Source organism: Cydia fagiglandana, chromosome 27 (genome assembly GCF_963556715.1).
Source record: "Cydia fagiglandana chromosome 27, ilCydFagi1.1, whole genome shotgun sequence".
NCBI classification, from domain to species: domain Eukaryota; kingdom Metazoa; phylum Arthropoda; class Insecta; order Lepidoptera; family Tortricidae; genus Cydia; species Cydia fagiglandana.
The window spans coordinates 6,308,422-6,333,472 of record NC_085958.1 but is presented as its reverse complement, the minus strand read 5'-3'; the positions used below and the strand labels follow the sequence as shown (position 1 = coordinate 6,333,472).

At 38.4% G+C, this 25,051-nt stretch overlaps 1 protein-coding gene and 1 long non-coding RNA gene across 2 annotated transcripts in view; both read left to right on the top strand.

Annotated features, from left to right (window-relative positions):
- The window catches only part of LOC134677937 (uncharacterized), a 351,049-nt gene that overhangs the window by 220,112 nt on the left and 105,886 nt on the right, over positions 1-25,051 (top strand). The window lies entirely within an intron of this gene.
- LOC134677858 (uncharacterized) overlaps positions 1-25,051 on the top strand; it is a 98,702-nt gene that overhangs the window by 47,663 nt on the left and 25,988 nt on the right. The window contains exon 2 of the mRNA XM_063536277.1: positions 1,868-2,131. Within this exon, the coding sequence (XP_063392347.1) occupies positions 1,868-2,131 (264 nt within the window). The remainder of the gene's footprint in view (positions 1-1,867; positions 2,132-25,051) is intronic.

Here is a 25,051-nt window from a genome sequence, read left to right as displayed (position 1 = left end):
CCGTTTGGTATTTAACAATTTTAACACATATCAGTGAAAGAACATGGGTCAGTAGGGAACAATAAAAATTAAGAATCATTTATCCGTAAACATATTTTGATTATTTTATACATTTTCAATTTTATTTTAAGTTTTAATCGTGTGTCGATAGATGGCAGTAAATGTACCGTGACTACAAAATTGACAATGACAGGACCCCTCTATACTATCTATTCTTTTTGGTAATAGGGTCCCGTTTTACCCTTTGGGTACGGAACCCTAAAAAGAAGTGTATAAAATTTCCTGTGGTTAAAAATAATGGAATCTTGACGTGTCTTTTAATTGAAAAACACATTTTAAAAATAAGTTACGGCAAATATGTAACAATTATAAATCTAATACGATCATTTATATTCTTCTGCTTTCATAAGTAAACGTTTTTGATTTTTATAAAACCTGATAACACTGAGTATGTGGGGGAAGCGCTGCTGGCCTAGCGGAAAGCAATTCGGAGGTCGCGGGTTCTAACCCCGGCTCGTACCAATGATTTTTCGAACTTTTGTACGAAATAGCATTTGATACCTACCTATTTATACACCGATACCTATTTTTCGGTGAAAGAAAACAATGTGAGGAAACCGGACTAATCCAAATAAGTTTACTCTCTGGGTTGGTAGGTCAGGGCAGTCGATTTCGTAAAAACTAGTGCGCATGCCAATTCTGGGATTAGTTGCCAAGCGGAGATTGAATATCTGGGAGACCGACCAAAGCTTACAAAACATAAAAACTCAAAAATGCGCGTTTTCTCATAGACCTAGCTAAGAGATCAAACCCCTTATAGCAAATTTCATCGAAATCGTTAGAGCCGTTTCTGATACCATCCAAATATATAAATAAATAATTATATATCTAATAATTGCTCGTTTAAAGGTAAGATAACACAAAGGAGAAACAAAAAGAAATTACCTACTCGCACCAGTCTTGAACCCCAATCCTCTTGCACGTATTTCCACGAACATACCGTTACGCTATTGCAACATACTTATGTTGTGTGAAATTGTCTACTACAAGGATGACGGAAACACCCAAGGATTGCGTGCGACTTGCAATCTGGAGGTCGCGGGTTCAAATCCCGGCTCGTACCAATGAGTTTTTCGGAACTTATGTACGAAATATCATTTGATATTTACCAGTCGCTTTTCGGTGAAGGAAAACATCGTGAGGAAACCGGACTAGTCCCAATAAGGCCTAGTTTACCCTCTGGGTTGGAAGGTCAGATGGCAGTCGCTTTCGTAAAAACTAGTTGCCTACGTCAAATCATGGGATTAGTTGACAAGCGGACCCCAGGCTCTCATGAGCCGTGGCGAAATGCCGGGATAACGCGAGGAAGAAGAAGACAAGGATGACGGAAACACTGTTTGCATGTGTGAGTAATAGTAGGAAAAAGCGTGACAGCAACACTCCGTCGAATTAAAAAGGTGGTTTTTGCGCAATGAAGTATTCAATGTTTATTTTAATAGTTCAATATTTACTTAAAGAGTGCGCGAAACATACTTTTAAGTATACAAATACCAAGACCATTTCACAAAAAAATAAAATCTGAAATTTTGCAAAAGTGGTGCCATCTAGCGAGAGTTAAGTTTTGAGTAACCTAGGCGAACCACCTTAAAAAGCGTTTTTCAATTAAAAGACATGTCAAGATCGCTTACCTTCTTGCAAGTTCTTTCTAATGCTAAAAAAAACGAACTATAAACAGAATCGCAATAAGGACATCATGGTATAAAGCCCCAGCTGACCAGAGTATCTATGTATATCCCAGCCTGTCATCCATGTGTTCATTATGTAATATTTTATCTTTATTTCCAAAAACCAATTCTCTAAATTCCAGGAAATAATCTACGACACCCCCCACCACTCCCGCCCCACCACCCCCGAGACGACCGACTTCCAAAAACTGCGCGACAGCTTCGAGAAACCGGCGCTGAAACCGAAACCGATACTGAAACCGAAAAGTTTCGAGAATATTTGCGAGTCGGGGCAGCAGACGAGGTTTAAGAAATACGCCACGGAGAGGAAGAGTAGAAGGCTGGATGGGAGTGAAGTGAGATTTGGGAAGGAGAAGAGCGTTCAACTGGACGTGGACAGACAAAATGTGAGTATTCAAAATTCAAATTCAAAATAATTATATTTATTTCATAAATTAATATTATAAGAGGCAGTACAGTCCTCACACTAGGCTTGTGGGGTGGTTAGTGACGTGGGGATCTAAGCGAAATATGGAGTACCGACATGTCGCGGCTATTATTTTTTAACAAAATATATTAATGTATCAACATCTGTGAGTCGTAGCAGGAGAGATCTACGTTTGATGGGTAAAAAACATCATAATTTCTTCCGATAGAGTCGGACCATAAAAAGTCTGCAGCGGATTTCATAGCCCACGCATAGTGAAAGTTTCATTTATACGTCATAATTTCATAGAAGTTTGACGTTTAAAATAACACTTGCTCTGCGTGGGCTATCAAATCCGCTGCAGACTATCCTTGGTCTGATTCTAGCTACATACACTTACCCACATCTTTTCGGCCTACGTAACTAAGTTTCGTTACTAGTTATACCTAATCGGAAACTATCGTCCTTGAATGTAACCAGTTGCGAACAAATACTTTTGTCCTTGTTCGATACTGTTTGCGAGTTAGGTCTACATGTATGTAGTTACGATTAAAAACTACTAGCGACCCGCCCCGGCTACGCACGGGTTAGCAAATTATACATCTAAACCTTCCTCAAAAATCACTCTATTGATAGGTGAAAACCGCATGAAAATCCGTTCAGTAGTTGTTGAGTTTATCGCGAAGAGACAGACAGTCGCGGCGGGGGACTTGGTTTTAGAAGGTGTAGTGATTTAACCCGGGACCCGGGACCCGGGGTGTCCTTAAACTACGTCCAAGACCACCGGTGGACGGGCAGCAGCGTCCCTCAAATTCGGTGTACTCGACTGCGATCGCCAACCCGCCTGCCAAGCGTGGCGATTATGGCATACACCCCCGAAAGGGGGAGGCCTATGTTCAGCAGTGGACGTCTTATGGCTGAGATGATGATGATGATGAGTGATTTAACATTCATAATTACATTTCCACACTTTGGCCCATCAAACAATTATTAAATCATAAACCTCAACCGAAAAGGTTAAACTTATAATAACTATATCGAAAGGTTAATGCCACAGAAAGCTGCACGAAGCGATTTGTCTAATTATGCCCATTATATTTGAATAGCGGAACTGTGAAGAGAAAATTGTATGTGCTTGAATGCATATATTCATGTACAGTCGCCATCAGATATATCGGAGCGGCCAAGATGTTCACAATATCTGAACACGCACTCTAACGCCTTAACAATAGAGGCGTGTTCAGATATTTGTGAGCACCTTGGCCGCTCCGATATATCTGATGGCGACTGTAGTTAGGACTTAGATAACTTTTGGATGGCATTTGAAATGACAAAGTGTGTCAATGTCATCATTGATGTCACAATTTATAATGACACATATTACTAGGCCAAACAAATCAAATTAGATCCAAAAATAACGTTTCGAGGTATTAATTCCCAGCAAGCTGGAAATCGTTTTAATGCTTTAATTTGGTCCTAAATGCGCGGATTCCGAGTTTGGTCCATCCCAGGTGTGGATTTTGAAGCCTTGGCAGATACATTTTACCTTGGATTGACAAAACCACTCGATGTAAACGGAACCCACCATCAATTACAATGTCACTACCAGCAAAGTTTGTTGGATCAGACTCCGGTTAGAAGGCGTTACTGGGTTTTTAACATGATTTTACAAAAAAATCCATCAAAAAAGGCCATCTTTTTACAACTTAGACTGCAAATTCATATTCGGATTCTCAAATATCAATTTTTATCATGATTAGAACAAATTTTGCGCCGGACGTACCGTTTTCGATCTACAAGCAACAAAAACTGGATAATAGCAATATATGCACCTCCTGGGATGGAGCAAACTCGGTTTACACGCATTTGGGACCATTTCCAGTTTGCTGGGAATTAATTCTTCGAACAAATGTAATTTGATTGGCCCATACCGTTATCGCCGCTAATATAACAGCAACGAACGGTTTCAAAAACTCGTAAATTTCATCAAAATCGATTCAAACGTGTTTCACTGTGCAAAACATTAGTACAATCTACGAGAAACAAACGTTAGCGTCTTCTAATCTGCACACAGCGCCATCTCTTGACCAATTAGCAAACTAATTCACATTAAGTACTTCTAGTTTGTTTGTTATAAGTACTTCTAGTTTGTAAGCACTATATCAAACCTAGGTCTAGTAAATATATTGAGAAGGCCTTCTTCACATAACACCGAGTGCCTCGTCATCGTTGTAAATGGAACTGATGAAATGATTGAAAATGGTTCCCAATTTTTGCATAATAAGCATTTTTGCCGAAGTGGAAACGGATTATGCTGTTTTTTATTTATTTTATAATGCATTTATTTACATGAAAGATATATACAGCGTGCTAAACTAAATTAATAACTAGCTTAAATCTAAAAAAAGGCCCTTTATTTTATACTAACTTGTATTTTATTTATATCTGGTTCAGAGTATATTTCTAAATATTATAAATGCTAAAGACGCTTTTCCTTTCTAAATTAACCAATAAAGCTAGTCCTCTAGCGGCCCACCATACAAGGAAAATTGGCAATCGAATTTAAATCAACGGTATTAGAAAATAGAGTTGAATTTGTTTTGTTTTAAAATCGAACGAAACGAAATAAAAGAAACTATTCCATTTAATTAAGATTTAAATTTCATTGGTGGTAATTTGTACTAGTATTAGGACATTGAATGCCAAGAGGTTAATTCCAGAAATCTGCCCCAAAGGAGAGAAAATGATACCAACCGAATCTTACGCAGGCGGAGCCGGGAGCGAACCTAGTAAATATTATTGTTCAATATTCTCAACAACTACGCCAAATCGGTAAATTGTAATGAAAAGAGAATCATAATAATTATGCCTACTAGCGACATCTATCGTGGGATAGCGAAACTAATTTCAATATAAAGTTGCAATCTTATTTCGGTGGCGCTGCTGTCTATGCGTAAACATTAGTGAGGACGGTGTTATGTTAGTTCCATATTTTGTCGCAGTCATGGATAAAGTTGTTATTTCGTCTCTAAAGATGTTTAACAGATGGCACTAGTATGTAGTACTGTTTTTATATGGTTTTTATGATTTATGCAGAGCCACTAATATTTACTTATTATGTATAAATTATACAGTATAATAAGTAAATATTAGTGGCTCAAAATATTTTATAAATAAACAGTATTGGGTAATTCACCTATAAACAGTTTTTTTTTTAGTTTACTAAAAGTGGCCAGTTACTGGGGGAATTACCCTAAAGTGGTAATCTTTTCTGCTTTGCCTTAAAGTTGACTGGTAGAGAATGTCTCTTGGCATTAAGTTCGCCTTATGTACATTAAGTTGTTCTTTTGTGCAATAAAGTTTAAATAAAAAACCGGGCAAGTGCGAGTCGGACTCGCGCACGAAGGGTTCCGTACCATAATGCAAAAAAAAAAAAAAGCAAAAAAAAAACGGTCACCCATCCAAGTACTGACCACTCCCGACGTTGCTTAACTTTGGTCAAAAATCACGTTTGTTGTATGGGAGCCCCATTTAAATCTTTATTTTATTTTGTTTTTAGTATTTGTTGTTATAGCGGCAACAGAAATACATCATCTGTGAAAATTTCAACTGTCTAGCTATCACGGTTCGTGAGATACAGCCTGGTGACAGACGGACGGACGGACGGACGGACGGACAGCGAAGTCTTAGTAATAGGGTCCCGTTTACCCTTTGGGTACGGAACCCTAATAAAGTGGCCAGTTACTGGCGAATTACCCTTTTTCTTTCTTATGATTTTCTTTTGTTTCTTTCTTTCATAAAATGTATTTAGACAAATATTGTTTAACATTTCCGTAACATATATTATTTTATTACTAGTTTTCGTCGCAAAAAAATGTTATTCAAATAATATAGAGCGAATAGGCTGAATCACAACCTACTGGGTTAAGTGGCTGTTAAAAATAAAAATAAACCATTAATGTGATAGAAAAGGGAGCGGCGTTTGCGTGTTCTAGCGATATCTTCAGACTAATGCGTTTTAGGTGTGGCCAATGCGGCTCTGAGGTTAGACGGTACCAGGCGTGGCTCCCTCCGCGATTACGTCGCTTTGCTACAGGTAGCTAAAAGTACATCCGTTCCACACCAATTTTGGGGAAAGCCATAAGCCGCGCGTGGCGCTGTCGCCACCTAGCGGCCATATCTGTGCTGATCGTAACAGACGCGTTTTGTTAGGGAGTGAGTCTTCTGTACCTATTACTATTATTTATTCTGTTTTCTTAATTAATTGAAAAAGTGGGCAAGTGCGAGTCGGACTCGCCCACTGAGGGTTCCGTACTTTTTAGTATTGCATAGCGGCAACAGAAATACATCATCTGTGAAAATTTCAACTGTCTAGCTATCACGGTTCATGAGATTCAGCCTGGTGACAGACAGACGGACAGTGGAGTACTAGTAATAGGGTTCCTTTTTTACCCTTTGGGTACGGAACCTTAAAAAGTGGTGTCTAGAACCCTTCTTGCGCGAGTCCGACTCGCACTTGGCCGGTTTTTAATTACTTGTCTTCGAAAATGCCAACAATACCCCTTTGTAATCTCATGATGGGCCAAAAGGTATTCGCGTGCAAAAGTGTCCAACACAGGTACTTTTAGCGCCGACTGTACAATCATTGAGAACAGCAGTTATCTGTGAGTCACGCACGGAACGAAACGTGAGCGCGCCGGGCTTACATGGCGGCTTACCTGACCGTTAGATAAAAATATGATTATACATACATACATACATACATACATATAATCACGCCTATTTCCCGGAGGGGTAGGCAGAGACCACGGATTTCCACAAATTTGAGTACAATTTAATCATTCCATTTCCATAAATATGATTATATTAAGTAGGTACAAGTACTAAATAACATAACCCAGATAGCGCAACGGTATTTATAAGATACATAAGTGTGAATGGTTGATAACCAAATTTATCAATCAATAGGCTTAGTCAATTTGTGTAAATGTGTCCTGTGATATATTTATTTATTATTCTTCATATGATTGAATATGTTAACATTACAACCATGAAATAAAATAAATTATCAAAAGAAAAGTAAAGACCATTTACAAATCCTTATAAAATGATATACCACTTGACATAATACTTATAATTATGGATTTTGATTGTCGCCGTATTGTTTTTACTATCATTTAATTCATGTAAATGTGGATTGATGTAAAAATCGTCAAAATCGACCTACGAGGTAATTTTCTATAATGCCTCAAAAAACAAACATACAAACTTACACAAACTGATAAACACATTACCCTCCTTTGTGTCGCGCAGATGGGTAAAAAGGTTAGGCGCCAATAACCTATACTTCTCGCGTTGAAGAATGGTTTCCTATAACAGTTATTTTTAACACTTTATACTCTCGCGTTTTGTATACGTATTTAATTACACAAACGGGTCTACCGCGATATAATTTCATTGTTTTTATTTAAAATTCCGACGTTTCAGTTAAGTTGCACTGGAGGACAGTTCATTTTAATGGGAGTTGTCATGTAAATTGTGAGAAGAATTTTTTTGGCACTTTTTCGAAATAAAAACATATTTCACCAATTAATTTTAAATTAAGCCCAATCAAAAGACACTTGAAATAACTGTCATAGAGACCATCATTCGACGAGAGAGGTAGCCCTTAGCACAGAATAAATAATAGTACTACGGTACAGAAAGGACACTTCCTACAAACCCGAAGTTTGACAGCGGTTCAAGGTCGATTCATGCTATCTCTTTCTAATACATGGCGATAGTGCCATGTTTCATCTTTCGGCTATTTAGGGTTGTCAAAAATCAAGTGATGATTTTATCTGTGGTCGTGCACGCAACATGAAGTCACGTGGTGCCAACCCTAAAAATTGCTCGGAGCAATGCTGAGCCGAGCGGACCCGAGTTCGACCAAAATCAGGAGTGTCTCCCCACTGTCCTTAGTGTCGAGTTGACGACATGTAAACCAACCTTTACTGCGCAAGGGCGGAACGGCTCAGTTCACACAATGCAGCGGTCGGAGCTACATGACTCACGGTTATATAGAGTGGATATTACCGCGAAATATTACCGTTAACACTGTGAAATAAGCGGTTATTACCGCAATGTGCGTGACAATAGTGTTTTGATGTAGTGGTGTGATCATGATCCAAGTTTTGAGTGGATATTTATTCACAATTTAAAAACAATCTTTAAAAAAACATGTCATGTCTTATAGTGTGACTAATGAATATCGTCCTATTAGTAAAGAATTTAATGTCAAAACTGATAACAAAATAACAAAGTGGAAAACATTTCAAAAGTGACAATAAAACACATAGAATATCAAAACTACAAAATTTAAAGCTCACACAATAAAAATACTTTTTTTATAGTAATATTATAGTGTCGTGTACATAAATACAATTATTTCAATTGAAATGGATGTCATTAAATAAATTAACTAGGTAAGTGATTACCTAATTATGTTTTGAGTGTTTTTAGCACTAATGACTTGTAGTAACTGCTACTGCTACTATAATATTATATACATAATTAATAATAATTAATGTTTATTTTCATTTTCTCACGGTAAATACCTATAGTCTGTATCTTTAGGTATTTAAATAAAAGTAAACAAACAATTTGTAAACTTTCGGGCAGTTATAACATTTATTGGTTAACCAACCAAATACAAAACCGCCTGGATCAGTCACTGAACGACCTGACTTTAACCTACATATTTTACAGGTTGCACTTCGGGGAGTGTGCCCAAGAGCTACACGAGCTCATTCCACCGTCCCCATTCTACCATCGGACTTTTAGACGCACGGCCGGTTTCCATCCTTACTTGGTAGATATTCCACCAATTCGCACGAAGCGCTTTGCTTCTACTTTCCTTATGCGCACTGCCAAGGAATGGAATTCCTTGCCGGCGTCTATATTTCCGTGTTCTTATAACCCGGCAACCTTCAAATCAAGAGTGAACAGGCACCTTCTGGGCGAGCTCGCTCCATCGTAGGCCACGTCTACGCCTCGGCTAGTCTGTGGCCATGAGTAAGCCCATTCATAAAAAAAAAAAACATTATTTGATCATGTAATGTTTTCATCTACCTACTCTCTCTACTTCTACTTTTATTTAAATACCTAAAGATACAGAGTATAATGTGTCTCGAAAGCATAATAATATTGTTAAACATAAAACATGTTTATGTCGATTCTCATATATCACTACACATCATCATCATCATAGGCCTTTTCGTCTATATCAGACGATTTATGGTGTAACACCGTTTTTGGTGGCTGAATAGACCGATGCGAGATCGACATGGTCTACCACAGGTCTGACAAGAGAAGTTTGCGGAAACCGGTACTGAGACACCTTGTCGTCGTCTTTGCCTCTTGTCAGCGAGTGCGGCGAACCAGGTCTCATCACAAAACTTGCGACCCTCCACAACACGTTTGCGCCACACACATCAAGAGACATCAAGAGACTGCAATATGTACAGATGCAATGCATAATTGTTTTCCATCGTATTTTCTCGGAAACGTTCGTATTTGTCATGCTACTTCAGTCAGTACTTTTAGTGCCGAGACTGACTGAAATATCAAGACACGTTCGTATGTTTTCGTGAAAATACGATGGAAAACTAATTATGCACTACATCTGTATCCTTTGTAAGGTTTTTAAGTCTTTTCGGAACTAAATCGTACATAAATAAATAAATATTATAGGACATTTTTATTACACAAATTGACTAAGCCCCACGGTAAGCTCAAGAAGGCTTGTGTTGTGGGTACTCAGACAACGATATATATAATATATAAATACTTACATATGTATATAAAAAACAACCACGATACGGGAACAAATATCTGTTTCTGTATCATCATACAAATTAATGCCCTTACCAGGATTCGAACCCGGGACCATCGGCTTCATAGGCAGGGTCACTACTAGGGAATGCAAATCGGTTATTTTTTGTATGGAAATAACCGCGGTTTCGGTTAATAACCGATTATTTCCATACAAAAAATAACCGAAAATAACCGATTTGCATTCCCTAGTCACTACCCACTAGGCCAGGCTCGTCGTACATAATGTTATTGTTAATAATATTTAGTGAAAGCGCGTCCGTGGCGCGTTGCAGTTGTGTTGTGCATTTTAAGTGTGTGTTCCGAATCAGAATGGGGTCTGTGTGTAATAGGGTGTACCTAATGTGTAATATTTTACTGTATTTAAAATAAATTATTTTACACCATGTAAGAAATAAAGCATCAGATGATTGATAGAGAAACGTAGACAGCAGTTATTTTTAAGAGACAATTTATATTTTAAAATCCGTATTAAACTATAAAGAGTAGGTAATTTGATCGTGGCGTCACATGTGTTTCATATAAATGCCATAGTAGCAAAATCGTTTTGACAGTTCGATAAAAGAAACTGATTTGACTAGTACCTAGTCAAATACCCTATTCTGTAGCAGTGCAATACTTCCATATTTTGACACTGTAAATTTCCATTCTACTTTTCTTTCTCGTGAAAAAGTTTAACTTGAATTGAACTCAATTTATTTGTAGTTTGAGAAAATTAGTTCAAACAGTTAAAACGTTAGTATATAATATATTATTACGTGTAAGTATGTCTTCCGCGTGTTAATGTGAGAATAAAAAAAAACACCAATTAATCTCATACTTACAAAAAAAACTCCACTGTTTACCAACATTTTCTGAGACAATGAAAATCGGCCAAGTGCGTATCGGCCTCGCGCACGAAGGGTTCCGTACCATTACGCAAAAAACGGCAAAAATAATCACGTTTGTTTATGGGAGCCCCACTTAAATACATATTTACTATATTTTGTTGTTATATACATATGTTATAGCGGCAACAGAAATACATTATCTGTGAAATTTTCAACTACTAGATACTATCACGGTTCATGAGATACAGCCTGATGACAAACAGAAAGACGGACAGGCAGGGGAGTCTTAGTAATATCCCGTTTTACCCTTTGGGCACGGAACCCTAAAAACAAGAAAATGAAAGTAATTTTGATTCATTGCTCCAGCCAGCATAAAAGTACTATAAAAATAGAAAGTGGCAGTGACTAAAACACGCATGCCTAGTGCGGTTTATGGACTTGAACAGTGCCTTTATTTATCCTACGTAATTGTAGAGTAATTTAAAGTGACGCAGTGAACTATTGTGCCGTACATACAACAATGGATGCCGGAAACAGGTATATGTTTGCCATTGTCTAGTAAATAAGGTTTTGACAGTTTGCCATGGCTTATTTTGCGACGTGACAGTGTGTATAAAAATTGGTTCTCACGTATTTTGGACTTCGAAGTCCAAAATACTCCGGAACCGGAATCGCCATTAAGAGGTTACCCCTCTGCCGAAAACCTTGTACAATTGTGCATATCTTTGTATGGACTGACGTTTATTTGACATGGCTAATTGTACGTTTCGTACAAACCATACAATTGACGTGCCCCTCCCCCGCAAAAATGGCCAGACTGTTTTGGACAGAAAATGACAGACTTAGACTTGTCTGTCATTTTCTGCTCTAAAATTTTGGATATCGATTGATTTGTACTACAAATGTAGTGCATAATTATTTTCCATCATATTTTAAAGGAAACGTACGAACGTGTCTTGCTATTTCAGTCAGTCTCGGTGCAAAAAGTACGAACGTTTCCGAGAAAATACGATGGAAAACAATTACGCACTACATCTGTACTGCTAAGTAGGGTTATATGAAGTTTAATGTGTAGTTTATTGATATATGACGGAAATTGTTAACGAAAGCACCCAGATTTTTACCAGTCATCCAAGTGGGGTTAGAAGAAGTGGGGTTTCTTGAGCTTACCGTGGGGCTCAGTCAATTTGATAAATAATGTCCTGTAATATAAAAAAAAAGAACCCAGTTAGGCTAGATTGCCTATTATGGCGTCCATGACGTCATCGAGTAGATTTCCATTATATGGAGCTTTTAGGGCTTGCTAAAAATACGCGCCACGAATCATCGCAAAGTGACTCAGTTCCGTTACTAGTATGCTTGATTGATTAAGCAATCTGTTTGAGTATACATCTGTACAGACAGAGTGGTCTAAAATATGTATATCAACATCAACATCATCAACATCAACATTTATTCAGCAAATAGGCCACAAGGGCACTTTTACACGTCAACATTGAATTTACATAAAAGCAAAAATAATAACATCAACAATTTTATAAAATAAAACTAACAATTCAATCTAACGTATTACAATTACTAAGAGATGTATATGGTCTCTTAATGTCGAATTACATACAAAATACAGATAAAAAAACACACACAAAAAAAATCTATAATATTTAGAGGTGTAAATGTCTCTAGGTGTCAGAACTATAAGATTATATAGTTTATCAAGTTATCCTTAGAGATGTATAGGGTCTCCAAGAGTCAATATCCTGTATAATTAATACAACATACGAGAACAGAATGAGGCGTCTCACTGTAATTAATTAATAAAAGTTACTAAGTATAATAGCTCGTGTTAGCTTAACAGACCAGTCTCCACAAACAGCACCCGTTCACGAGTATGACGCGTATCTCAGCCATCGCCTCCCTCAACCTTCATTCGGGAAAGTGGCGACCCGATCAACAACGCCACCGTAAGCAAAGACTTTTAAGCGAGCATGACATGTTCAAGCTACCGGCCTATATTAATATTAAAATAGTAATAACATGTAGCTGTAAGACACGGCATTTTGTGCTCATATGTTACATAAAAAGACAGTAATATAGCTTCACATAATTACTAGCCTAAGTTGACTTAGAGATGTAAAGGTCTCTAAGTGTCAGAAACATTAAAAATATAGGTAAGTATGTACAATCAAAAATAATAATCAAATAAATAAATATGTACTTAGAGATGTATAAGGTCTCCAAGTGTCCAAAACTAAAATTAAATTAAACAATATAATCAAGCGAGAACATCATTGTCTCATGTGTCAATTCTACTGGACACTAGCATATTTAATTCACAATGTAAAAAAAAAAAAACAATATTTATTTAATTCTTATTATACTAATGAAATCAAGCTACCGGCTTAAAAGCATCTCTATCGTTTATAAAATCATTTACAGTGTAGTACGCCTTACGTAACAAGGAGTGCTTAATGTGCGACTTAAATTTGTGAAGTGGTAAATTCGCTACATCAGTGGGGACTTTGTTATAAAAACGTGTACAGTTCCCGACGAAAGACGTACTAACCTTACGGAGGCGGTGGGCGGGCACAGCAAGTTTATGTTTGTTTCTAGTGTTATAGTTATGGATATCACTGTTAACCTTGAATTCGTGGATGTTTTTCCGAACATACATAATATTCTCTAGTATGTATTGAGATGCAACGGTAAGAACGTTAACTTCTTTGAATTTCTCTCTTAGGGATACTCGAGCGCCCAGTCCATAGATGGAACGTACAGCTCGTTTTTGCAGCACAAATATTGTCTGAATATCTGCCGCTTTTCCCCACAACAGAATTCCATAAGACATAACACTATGGAAGTAACTAAAGTATACCAGCCTGGCCGTCTCTACGTTTGTCAGCTGTTTGATTCTCCTCACTGCATAGGCTGCTGAACTAAGTTTTCCGGCTAGAGTGCCTATATGTGCATGCCATTGCAGTTTGGAGTCTAGAGTGACTCCCAGGAAAACAGTTCGGTCCTCAAATTCCAGCGTATCACCTTTTATTTTAATCTTGCTGTTATTTACCTGCTTGACGTTAGGTAGCGTAAACTTGATGCATTTGGTTTTCTTGGCGTTCAAAAGCAAATTGTTTGCCGTAAACCAGTTTACAATGGTAGATAGCGCGTCATTAATGCTCTCGAAGCTATTTTCCTTTCTGTCCACTTTAAATATAAGGGAAGTGTCATCTGCAAATAACACTATATCATGTCTATCTTGCACAACTTTTGGTAAGTCATTAATGTATACCAAAAACAGGAAGGGACCAAGAATTGAACCTTGAGGCACTCCGAGGGCTACCGGGGACCCCGCCGATTGAGTTCCATTAATAACTACTCGCTGAGTTCTATACGAAAGGTACGATGAGACCAGGTCTAGGGCACTAGCTTTTATACCATAGCGGCTTAATTTTCTCTTTAAATTTTCGTGATCAACGCAATCAAATGCCTTTGACAGATCACAGAAAATTCCAACAGCATCTTGAGCTTTTTCCCAAGCATCAAAGATGTGTTTTAGAAGTACCGCACCGGCGTCAGTAGTCGATCGACCTTTGGTGAAACCAAATTGATTGCTATCAAGCAGTTTGTTTCTGTTGAAATGTGACAATAGTTGATTCAGAATAAGTTTCTCGAACACTTTGCTTAATGCCGGTAGTATTGAAATCGGTCTAAAGTTCGTGGGATCTGTTCTCGTTCCTGATTTAAACAGAGGGATAATTTTGCTATGTTTCATAATATCTGGAAAAATTCCAGCATCAATGCATCTGTTGAAAATCTCAGCTAAGTATGGTGTAATTGACTCAATGATGGAATCTAATACTTTGACAGACAGGCCCCAAAGATCTTCTGTTTTCTTTAAATTTAAAGACCTAAAAGTCTTAAGAACTATATTCGATGAGACATACGAAAATTTGAAGATTTCTGTACATTCTGCCACATTTGTCTTCAAAATTTCTTCAGCGACGTCTGCCGATGAATTAAGGGATCTTGTTGTTTCTACCGGGATATTCGAGAAAAACCGCTCAAAATGATCTGCCACTTCACGGTCGGAACTTACTAAAGTGTCAGCAATTCGTAGGTTGTAGTGCGGATCCTTCAGTTTACGTTTTCCAGTTTCATTACTGATAACTTGCCATACAGTTTTGACTTTATCGCTGGAATTTAGGATCTTTTTCGAAAAATAATCGGCTTTAGCGGCGACACACAACATTTTAAAAGATTTAGAATAATTTTTGACGTACTCCAGAAATTCCGGTCTTTTATCAATTGCCTTTAAATCATATAAGTCGTAGAGCCGGCGTCTTTTCTCGTGAATATCCGGTGTAGCCCAGTCGCTAAATTTAGTCTTAGCCTTGCCTTGCACCTTTTTCTGAATGAAACAGGCATCAAATTCCTTTTTAATACAATTAAACAACTCGGAACTCAAACAGTCAGGGTTTTCCTGGGTACATGAAAGACAACATAATTGTTTAGTAATATTACGATTGAATAAACCTAGGCGACTTTCGGAAATCGGCCTGCACAAAGTGTCTTGAGGAATTTCTTCAGTTTTCCCGCTGAAAGAAGCTTTTAGTCCACAGTGGTCAGAACTTAGGTTGTTAATAACAGATTTACTAATCGCGTCATTATTACTAAAGATGTTATCTATACATGTAGCACTGGTTGCTGTGACTCGAGTGGGTTCACAAAATAAATTGACTAAATTGAAGGATTTAAAAGTATTTAGTAACCTTCCACATAATGGCGAATTTTCTAGCAAATTAATATTGAAATCACCACATACAATTATATTTTTATGACTTCCAAAAACACTACTAAGTACTTCATCTATGACCGATTCGAATAAGTTATAGTCTGCCGATGGGGGCCTGTACACGCATATAATTATAAATTGTTCCAATTCAACACAAGAAAGTTCTATAAGGCGTTCCACAGACATGTCAACAATGTCTTTACGCTCCTTACTTTTTAAATTATGTTTTACCATTATCAATGACCCGCCGCGATTGCAAGATCTCCTAAAAAATGAACTTACTATACTATGATTATTGAAATTAAACATAAATTCATGACCTTTAAGCCAGTGCTCAGTTATACAGAGAATGTCAATATTCGAGTACTGTATAAACAAATCAATTTCGTGTTCCTTACAGGTAAATCCTTGGATATTTTGATGAACTAAGTTCAAAAAATTGGTTTTACCAAACATACTAGCATCACAGTGATCAATATGAACGGAGCCGGCTGGTGCACACGTTGTCGTAGCGATTAGTTTAAATTCAAATCACCAGGCGGCTCCATCTCAAACCCTACGCTACCAAGGCGTAAAATACTACGCGACTTAAGGCTATTAGACGCCGTGCTAGCCACGACGGGGTCTTCAATATTATATGCTAACAGGTTAGCACACTCTACAAGACATCTTCTCGGTAGGTAGGTCCTCTTATGGGGCATAACAAAATCTTCTATAAATTTATTCGTATCAAAATACGAAATCGTACTACTGTACAAGGAAAGGTTATACAATAAAGAATTGTAATGAAATACCCTCTTATTGACCTTGCTCGACATTCTATAAGGGAGCGCACAGATAATTATTTTAGCAACCTCTCCCCGGTCAATCGCCGACAGCGTAGCGGATAATTTTAAGATATCTCGCTTAGTACAGTCTAAACTATTCCCTAATAAAACTACAAGCGTCGAGTCGCGGTCAAACTCGCCCGCAGAAATAGATTCGATTAAACGATCGACAGAGGCGCCCGGGTGACAGTGGTTGACGACGCCCTGCGACAAGCGCTGCGCCAGCAGCACGCCCAGGCCGGCGCCCACCTCGTCCGAGTACAGCAGCGTGCGGCGGCCGGCGGCGCGCGGGCGGCGCTGCGGCCGCGGCGGGGCCGCCCCGGACCCGAGGCGGGGCGGCGCTGGTGCCGGCGAGGGGAGGCCTGGCGGCGATGGAGCTGGCGAGACAGGGCTCGGCGGGGATGGCGCAGGCTCGACGTAGGTCAGCAGCGACAGAGCCAGCTTGACAAGGCTCGGCGGTGAAGGGGCCGGCTCGACGAGGCACGGCAGCGACGGAGTCGGCTCGGCTCGGCCCGGCCCCGATGGAACCTGCTCGGCTCGGCTCGGCGGTGACGATGGCTGCAGGGGCGCCGGATCCGCGACGCGAGGGGCGGGCTCGGAGTCGCCGCGCAGCTCGGGCGCGCGGGCGGCGCGCGACGCGAACAGGGCGCGCAGCGCGGGCGAGCCCGGCGCGGCCAGGGCGGCGCGCAGCGCGGGCGAGTCCGGCGCGGCGGGGCGGGGCGGGGGCCGCGGCGAGTCCATACGCAGAGTGTAGCCGCTCCCCGGTTCTAGAACATTATTCATAAAGGCTATGTATTCCTGTAACGCTTTACTTGACAGTTCGTCTCTATTATTTAAGTTTTTCAACTTTAATTCTAATTTTTCTAGTTCATCGGAGGGATGATTCAATTCTTCTACTGTCCGGTCTAGTTGGTATTGGCAGTTTAGAAGTTCATCGCTTAAGGCGACACTGTTACATTTGGATTGTATCGTTTTGAATATTGAATTATGGCGTTTTAGCAAAAGTTTAGATTTCTTTATGAATCTACTGAGTTTTAAATATTTTTTTATTTTTTTGGATCCTTTCAGTGTGACTCTAATATCACTACTGCCTTCAATGTGCACAGAACTTTTTAAATCTACTGTTTCTACCGTTGGGGAGAACCCTATGCTATCATCGACTGAATCTACATCAAAGCTATTAATTTCAGCAAAAATACTTAAATTATTGTCTCGCAGTCCGGAGTGGCCGGAGCAATACTTGCAACTGTGTTTTGATTCCGACTCCTCCAGCTGCTGTTCTAAGTCCTGGATGCGTTGTAATGCCTGCTCATGTATCTCCTGACAATTCTTGAACTGATCAACGGCAGCTTGAAGTTCATCCCGCTGCCCCTGCATGTCTTCGAACTCAACATCCTGGTTAGCGAGCTGAGACTTGAGGGTTGTGTTTATTCTAACAACTTGCTCAAATTGCTCTGCACTCTCTTCCTGTTCTTGAAGGAGTCTCTTGTTCAATTCATCGGCTGTTTTCAGTTCTTTCTGTAATTGCTGCATTTTAGCAACCAGGACATCCCTGCGTGTAGTCATCTTAGTAGTTTGAGCTGTAAACATATTGGTAGTGTATGATATCTGAGCAAAATAGATGAATGAAATTCAATGCTTCTAACAGAATATAGTGATTTAAAAAAAAAAAATGTAAACTACAAATGACTTGATTTGTAATTGATAAGCTTAGATTTTATACAATAAACTTTATAATTTGCTGTTTTATAAGTTAACTGCTTACCGCAGGGTATGATTTAATGGTTCTTGAGGTGATTTAAGAATGAATTAAGATATTTAGGTATGTTAAAATCCTGTTATGTTTTAAACAAAGTTCTCCTCAAATCGTATGAAGGTAGCAAAAAAAAAAGTATGACAATTAGAAATCGTGGACAAATAAACTAAAAACTAGGCTTATAAATTATGAAAACAATACTCATCTGTAAAATCTTCGGTGAAATACAGGCAAAAACGGTGTAATTTTTAAATCTGGAACGTTACATCGTTGACAGTTATATACATTTTTGATGACTCAAATATTTGACATCCCTTTACGTGCACAGATAAGATAATAGCTTGAATTTTGACAACCCTGAATAGCCGAAAGTAGGGTTTGCACGACGGATCCGAAATGTATGGGAAGATCCACGGATCCGGACCCAGATCCGGATAATTTCATACATTTCGGATCCGGATTGCAAACCCTAGCCGAAAGGGATATAAGAAAAACCGGGCAAGTGCGAGTCGGTCTCGCGCACGAAGGGTTCCGTACCATAAAGCAAAAAAAAAAACGGAAAAAATGCAAAAAGAAAACGGTCACCCATCCAAGTACTGACCACGCCCGACGTTGCTTAACTTTGGTCAAAAATCACGTTTGCTGTATGGGAGCCCCACTTAAATCTTTATTTTATTCTGTTTTTAGTATTTGTTGTTATAGCGGCAACAGAAATACATCATCTGTGAAAATTTCAACTGTCTAGCTATGACGGTTCGTGAGATACAGCCTGATGACAGACAGACGGACGGACGGACGGGCGGACGGACGGACGGACAGCGAAGTCTTAGTAATAGGGTCCCGTTTTACCCTTTGGGTACGGAACCCTAAAAAGACAGCATGATTTGACCCTGAACTGCTGTCAATCTTCGGTTTTGTAGGAAGTTTCCTTTCTGTACGGTAGGTAGTACTATTATTTATTCTGCGGCTGAGGCTTCACATGCATTATGTAAGTTGATCTGATGATGGACAAAGGTGGTGGCCATAGGAGCTCTGTGATAAAACAACGCAATCTTATTGTGTTTGGTTTTGTTAAGGCTTGTCAGTTGTTCGGAACTGTCACCTTTTATGATTAACCATAGACTAGGAATCCTCTAGACCGAGTTTAGAGCAATTATTTCATGCAACCGATGATGCCAAAAATGCGGGGGTACGCGGGACGAGGTGAGCGAAGTCCCGTGCCGTGATTGGTCCGTTCAAAGACACGGACGTCACACAAAGCCACTTTCTACTCGAACATGGAGTAAAATTACCGTATGCGTGGCAGAGGGGGTCGCGCGACTTATGCTCAGTCTGGAGGATGTTTTGTCAGTGTGATTAACTGACAGGCTGATCGCCCGGCGACCTGGTAATCTGTGGGCCCCTGTTATTTAATTATTTCGATGTGCATTAGTTACCTGTGGAAAGAAAAGTACAGTCAGCGACAAAAGCTTGTATCGAAATGAAATTTTTGACAAAAAGCTTATTTGATTTGCATACTGTCGTATTAAGAATCTTAAAGTACGCATCTTGACAGCTACATATACAGGTCACTGCTCAAAAAGAGGTTAGGTTAGGTTTAGTAGGTCAGTACCTATGTGAAACGCCGTTTCATTGTGTTTTTTCCATCGCATATGCAGTTGCATATTTAGAGGAAATTAAGCGATAACATAAAAATGTCTCGTTATCGTTATTCCGGTAGTGAGTAATGATTTGTTAACAAAATACATTTAATTTGTGAAAAAATGTTTCTATTAAAATTATCAGTCTATAAGTGCATACCATCGCCCACACTGTTACCACAGTCACAGAATAAATAATAGTACTACTTAGGTACAGAAGACTCACTCTCTAACAAAACGCGTCTGTTACGATCATCACAGATATGGCTGCTAGGTGGCGACAGCGCCACACGCAGCTTATGGAAAACCCCAAAATTGGGGTCGAACGGATGTACTTTTAGCTACCTGTAGCAAAGCGACGCAATCGCGGAGTGAGCCACGCCTGCCACAGTCTATAAAACAATACGGATTAGAAATCGCATACCCTTATCACCTGTCTACCAAATACTTAGAGAATTTAATAACCGGAGTCGGCTTCAAGAGCTCTCAGAAAATGACAGCCAAGGCGTCTGCAGCTACTAAATGCTCTGAGACCAAATACCAATGCTACTCTATCTTACTTACTTACTTCGCTATGGCTCAGCGACCCGAAGTGGATCTTGGCCTCCGACACTATATAGATTGCGCCATTCGTTCCTTTCCTGTGCGATCTGACGCCATTCAGCCGCTTGCATGCCACACAGGTCTTTCTGGACCTCGTCGATCCATCTGTACCTAGGCCTTCCGACCGGACGTCTCCCAGTTGGTCGCCCCAGATAAGCTCTTTTGGCCGCACGATCCTCTCCCATCCTCTCCACATGGCCGAGCCAGCGAAGTCGAGCAGCCTTGCTCTCGCCGATAATGCTGGGCTCGCCCACCAGTTCTTCAACCCTGAAGAACCCCTGATGTAACCCTGAAGGAGGAAACTCTATCTACCAAAACTATTTTATTTAGTCTATGAATATGTGTAATCTTGAAAAAAAAACCGGGCAAGTGCGAGTCGGACTCGCGCACGAAGGGTTCCGTACCATAATGCAAAAAAAAAAACAAAAACGGTCACCCATCCAAATACTGACCACTCCCGACGTTGCTTAACTTTGGTCAAAAATCACGTTTCTGGTATGGGAGCCCCATTTAAATCTTTATTTTATTCTGTTTTTAGTATTTGTTGTTATAGCGACAACAGAAATACATCATCTGTGAAAATTTCAACAGTCTAGCTATCACGTTTCGTGAGATACAGCCTGGTGACAGACGGACGGACGGACGGACAGCGAAGTCTTAGTAATAGGGTCCCGTTTTACCCTTTGGGTACGGAACCCTAAAAACCACTATATGTATCAAATAAACATACCCAATGGAACTTTGATAACGTTGTGACATCACCGAAACCGTCTTTTGTTTAAATTACGTCACCTCCTTATCTTTTACGTTTCGACACCGTTATCTTGCACGCCTTTGTATGATAACTTCAACTGATACATATGTTGTACCTATAACATCTTGTTTTTAGTTACTGTTAGATTTTTTCTGAAATATAAGTAAAGGCTAACCTTAGTGTTCATGAGAATCCATAAACCGATTTTTAAAATCATGCTATTTATGATTTTAAGAATAATATTTTCTAAATATTTCTGAACAAAACTATTAATACCTCAATCAAAACGGGGATCTGCATGGCATTTGCAATGGCAAAGTGTGAAATTTCTATGAAAATATTACGTTTATAATGACCCTTCCATACTTTGTTCTGTCAAGCTTTTATTAGCGCAGAGTTAGTCTAGTATAGAGTAAAGAAGAAATCACAATAATGTCATTCTTACTGATTATCTAAATTGCTTTACTTACTGGTTTATTAAATCTAAACTGAAAATTGTAATTCAAGACCAAAAATAGTAAGACAATGTTGCCACAGCAATAATTTGTTTGTGAAATAGTAAATTCCTCATTATAAATAAACACGCAAAGATCATTTATTTATTGGTAAATTCTACTTCTACGATTTAAAAAAGTACTTTTTCTCAAAAATGGACGGCAAAGTCGACTTTGCCGTCTAAAAAATCGGTCGCGAAGCGCGTAGTTTATGGTTAGTTAAAAATTAAAAAGTTAAAAACATTGCAGTCTCGATTTTGGGACTGCAATGTTGCATACAAATTCCATTATTTGTCGAGTTCCAAACTTTTTAAAAGTTGAAATGGCCATATCAAATGAAGGCACAGGCCCAATAAACAGCCAAACAGATGATTAGTACCGCGACTATTTAGGTGTCTCAAATAGGTTGGCGTATTTTTGGCAGAAAAATACACTTCTATTTTTTTATTAAAAAAATAAAAAGGCGGCAACGGCTTTTCTCTGTGAAAATATATACGGAAGAACGTTGCTTTTGTAAAATATTTCTATGATATTTATATTTCTTGCACCATTTTTGAGAAAAGCACTATATATGACTCGGCTGGAAGACTACTTGCTGGCTTCGGATTCAATTAAACGGACTCCCAAGGTCGTCCGTTTAAAACGAATCCTCAGCCTGCAAGTAGCTACTTCCGAGCCTCGACAATAATGTACTATTATTTACTTATTTTTACATAAATAAAAGACGCGCTAGTAAAAAGTGGCAACATTGTCTTACTTTTTTTGTTCTTGAAGTACGATTTACACTATAGTAGTTTCAGATAGTGAAAGATACTAATTACTTGACCCGACAAATTGCTTGTCCAGAATTGAACCTGTGACCCAACAGAGTGTGTCAGCCACGAATAGAGAGCGCGGCAAATTCCAGGAGACCGGCTGTCTGCTCAGATATCGGTGAGGGATGCACCAAATATATCGACTATCGATGAAATTTAAGTAAAAAGTTGAACTAACTTGAGTACACCTTTTCTGTGTATAATGTTTGAAAGTATTGTGCATAGCATAAATGTTTAAAATGTAAAAATGAGCGCTATCTCGCCTAACTGCAATAAGATAAGATAAGATAAGGTTAAAACGTAACGTTAGTTTTTCTGTCAAGAACTATTCCAGGCATACCTTTTTCAGACGAGTTCCTAGTTACTATAGTAAACATCTCTCCGAAATAGATTGCTTTCAAAATTCGATATCTAGTCTAAAAACCATAGTTAAACGTAAGTTGTTTTAGTACCTAAGTACTGATAGCAGTTTTTTCTATCTGGTATTAATATGCAGTAGTTATAATTGTACTTACACAGTTAACATAATTTATAATTTATGAACCTCCAGGTCTTTTTTATTGAATCTTTTGTTGCAGTACATCTTGTATTGTATTTTTGATATGTTTATATGACTGTTTGGTTTTCTCAATAAAAAAAAAACGTAGCCTATACCACTTGGCTACAAAAACAAAATGTTATACACGTCATATATCTATCTAATAACTTTAAACGAGCAATTCTTGTTTATTAAACGGCTCTAACGATTTCGATGAAAATGGCTATAGGAGTGTTTTATAGGGGCAAAAAATCGATCTAGCTAGGTCTTCACCTTCAGTCTGGGAAAACGCGCATTTTTGAGTTTTTATATGTTTTCCGAGCAAAGCCCGGTCTCCCAGATATTGCGTTATGTATACAGGGTGTTTGGTACATCGTTTGCCAAATTAAAACGGCAGATAGGTTGAGTCATTTGCTATCTTCTCATGCCTAGAAAAACAAAATTGGCTATTTTTTTTTCTACTACGCAAGTAAAAATTTGAAATTTACGAAAAACTGGCATATATGTGAAAAAAAATGTGCGCCTTAAAAAAATTGCCCTGAGAAGATAGCAAATGACTCAACCTCTGCCGTTTCAATTTGGCAAACGATGTACCAAACACCCTGTATTTATAGTACATATTAGATTGTACCTGACGTAACCTACGATTACAGACAGTTCCATTTCTCCTTGGCGCTATAAATACTATTAATCATTATTAACTAAGCATTAACTTTAGCTTCCGTTATACTATATCGTAAATGCTTTAACCACTAGTATAGAGCGATACCTACTACAAATACATCGATATCGATAACTAAGTAACCGATATTCGCTGTAGCAACAGTCACCTGCACACGTGTTTTGTCACGTTTTTATCCCGTCGTGTAGTTACTAATATTACATTTAAAATAGGGATGGGAAACGGGTTTTATTTGTCTATTTATCGATAAAAAAATATAGGATCTATTTTCGGAAATATATTTAGCAGACGTAAAATATTTGTGTTCAAAATTTATGTTGAATGTATTTTAGCAATCGTAATTTTTTTTATTATGTATTCTAGGCATTTATTAATACGGCAGCATCCAATAACTAGTAATTAGGGTTTGCACGACGGATCCGAAATGTATGGGAAGATCCGCGGATCCGGATCCAGATCCGGATAATTTCATACATTTCGGATCCGGATTGCAAACCCTACTAGTAATATATTTTGTAATATTGTAATATTTGCAAAATTCTTGTGAATTGAACAAACGTATGTGTGAGTTTTTAGATAAGAAGATATGATATCTCCAGTGAAGATTAACACTGTTCTTTTTCTTAGTATAAATGTAGAAAAACTGAGACTGAGAGTCCGATAATATTCAACTAGGTATTGAAATTATTAAGTAACTCATAAAAGTCTGGCGACCTGCGAGCTGGCGCATTTTTTGCGCAAAAACTCAGCTTCACTGTGCAGAGGGGGAATGCGGCCAGTGTCCTGGGAACAATGCCTCAGGCTAATTTAGGTTTAGACTTATGATATTAATCTCTGTTTTAATAAATAGTCATAAAAAAACTAATCTTTATTCCAACACTCTTCTTTTTGGTTTACAATTCTAGAATGCTGGACTTATTTTAATGTCATTTTTAACCGTGACCTGAGCTATTAAAATAAATAGAACACAGTAAACAAATTAACCTTGATATAGAGTTAGTGAGGAAATGACGTTCGATAAAAATATACAAGATATAACTTATAAAAAAATCCAAAAACTTAATACCTCGTGTAGTGCCAATCTAGACCACCATAGTACACAATAAAGAGAAGATAGTATGTAAAGTGGAACTAAAATATTTCATACCAGACACAGTACTGACAAGACTTAATATATAACTGTCAAAAGATGCCATGCTGCCATATGTATATGAATAGTAGTATGGCTTATTTATTAGCAGTCTTTTCATAGTAAATAGTTGCTTAGATTAGAACATACAATTGTATGTGTCGGCTTACA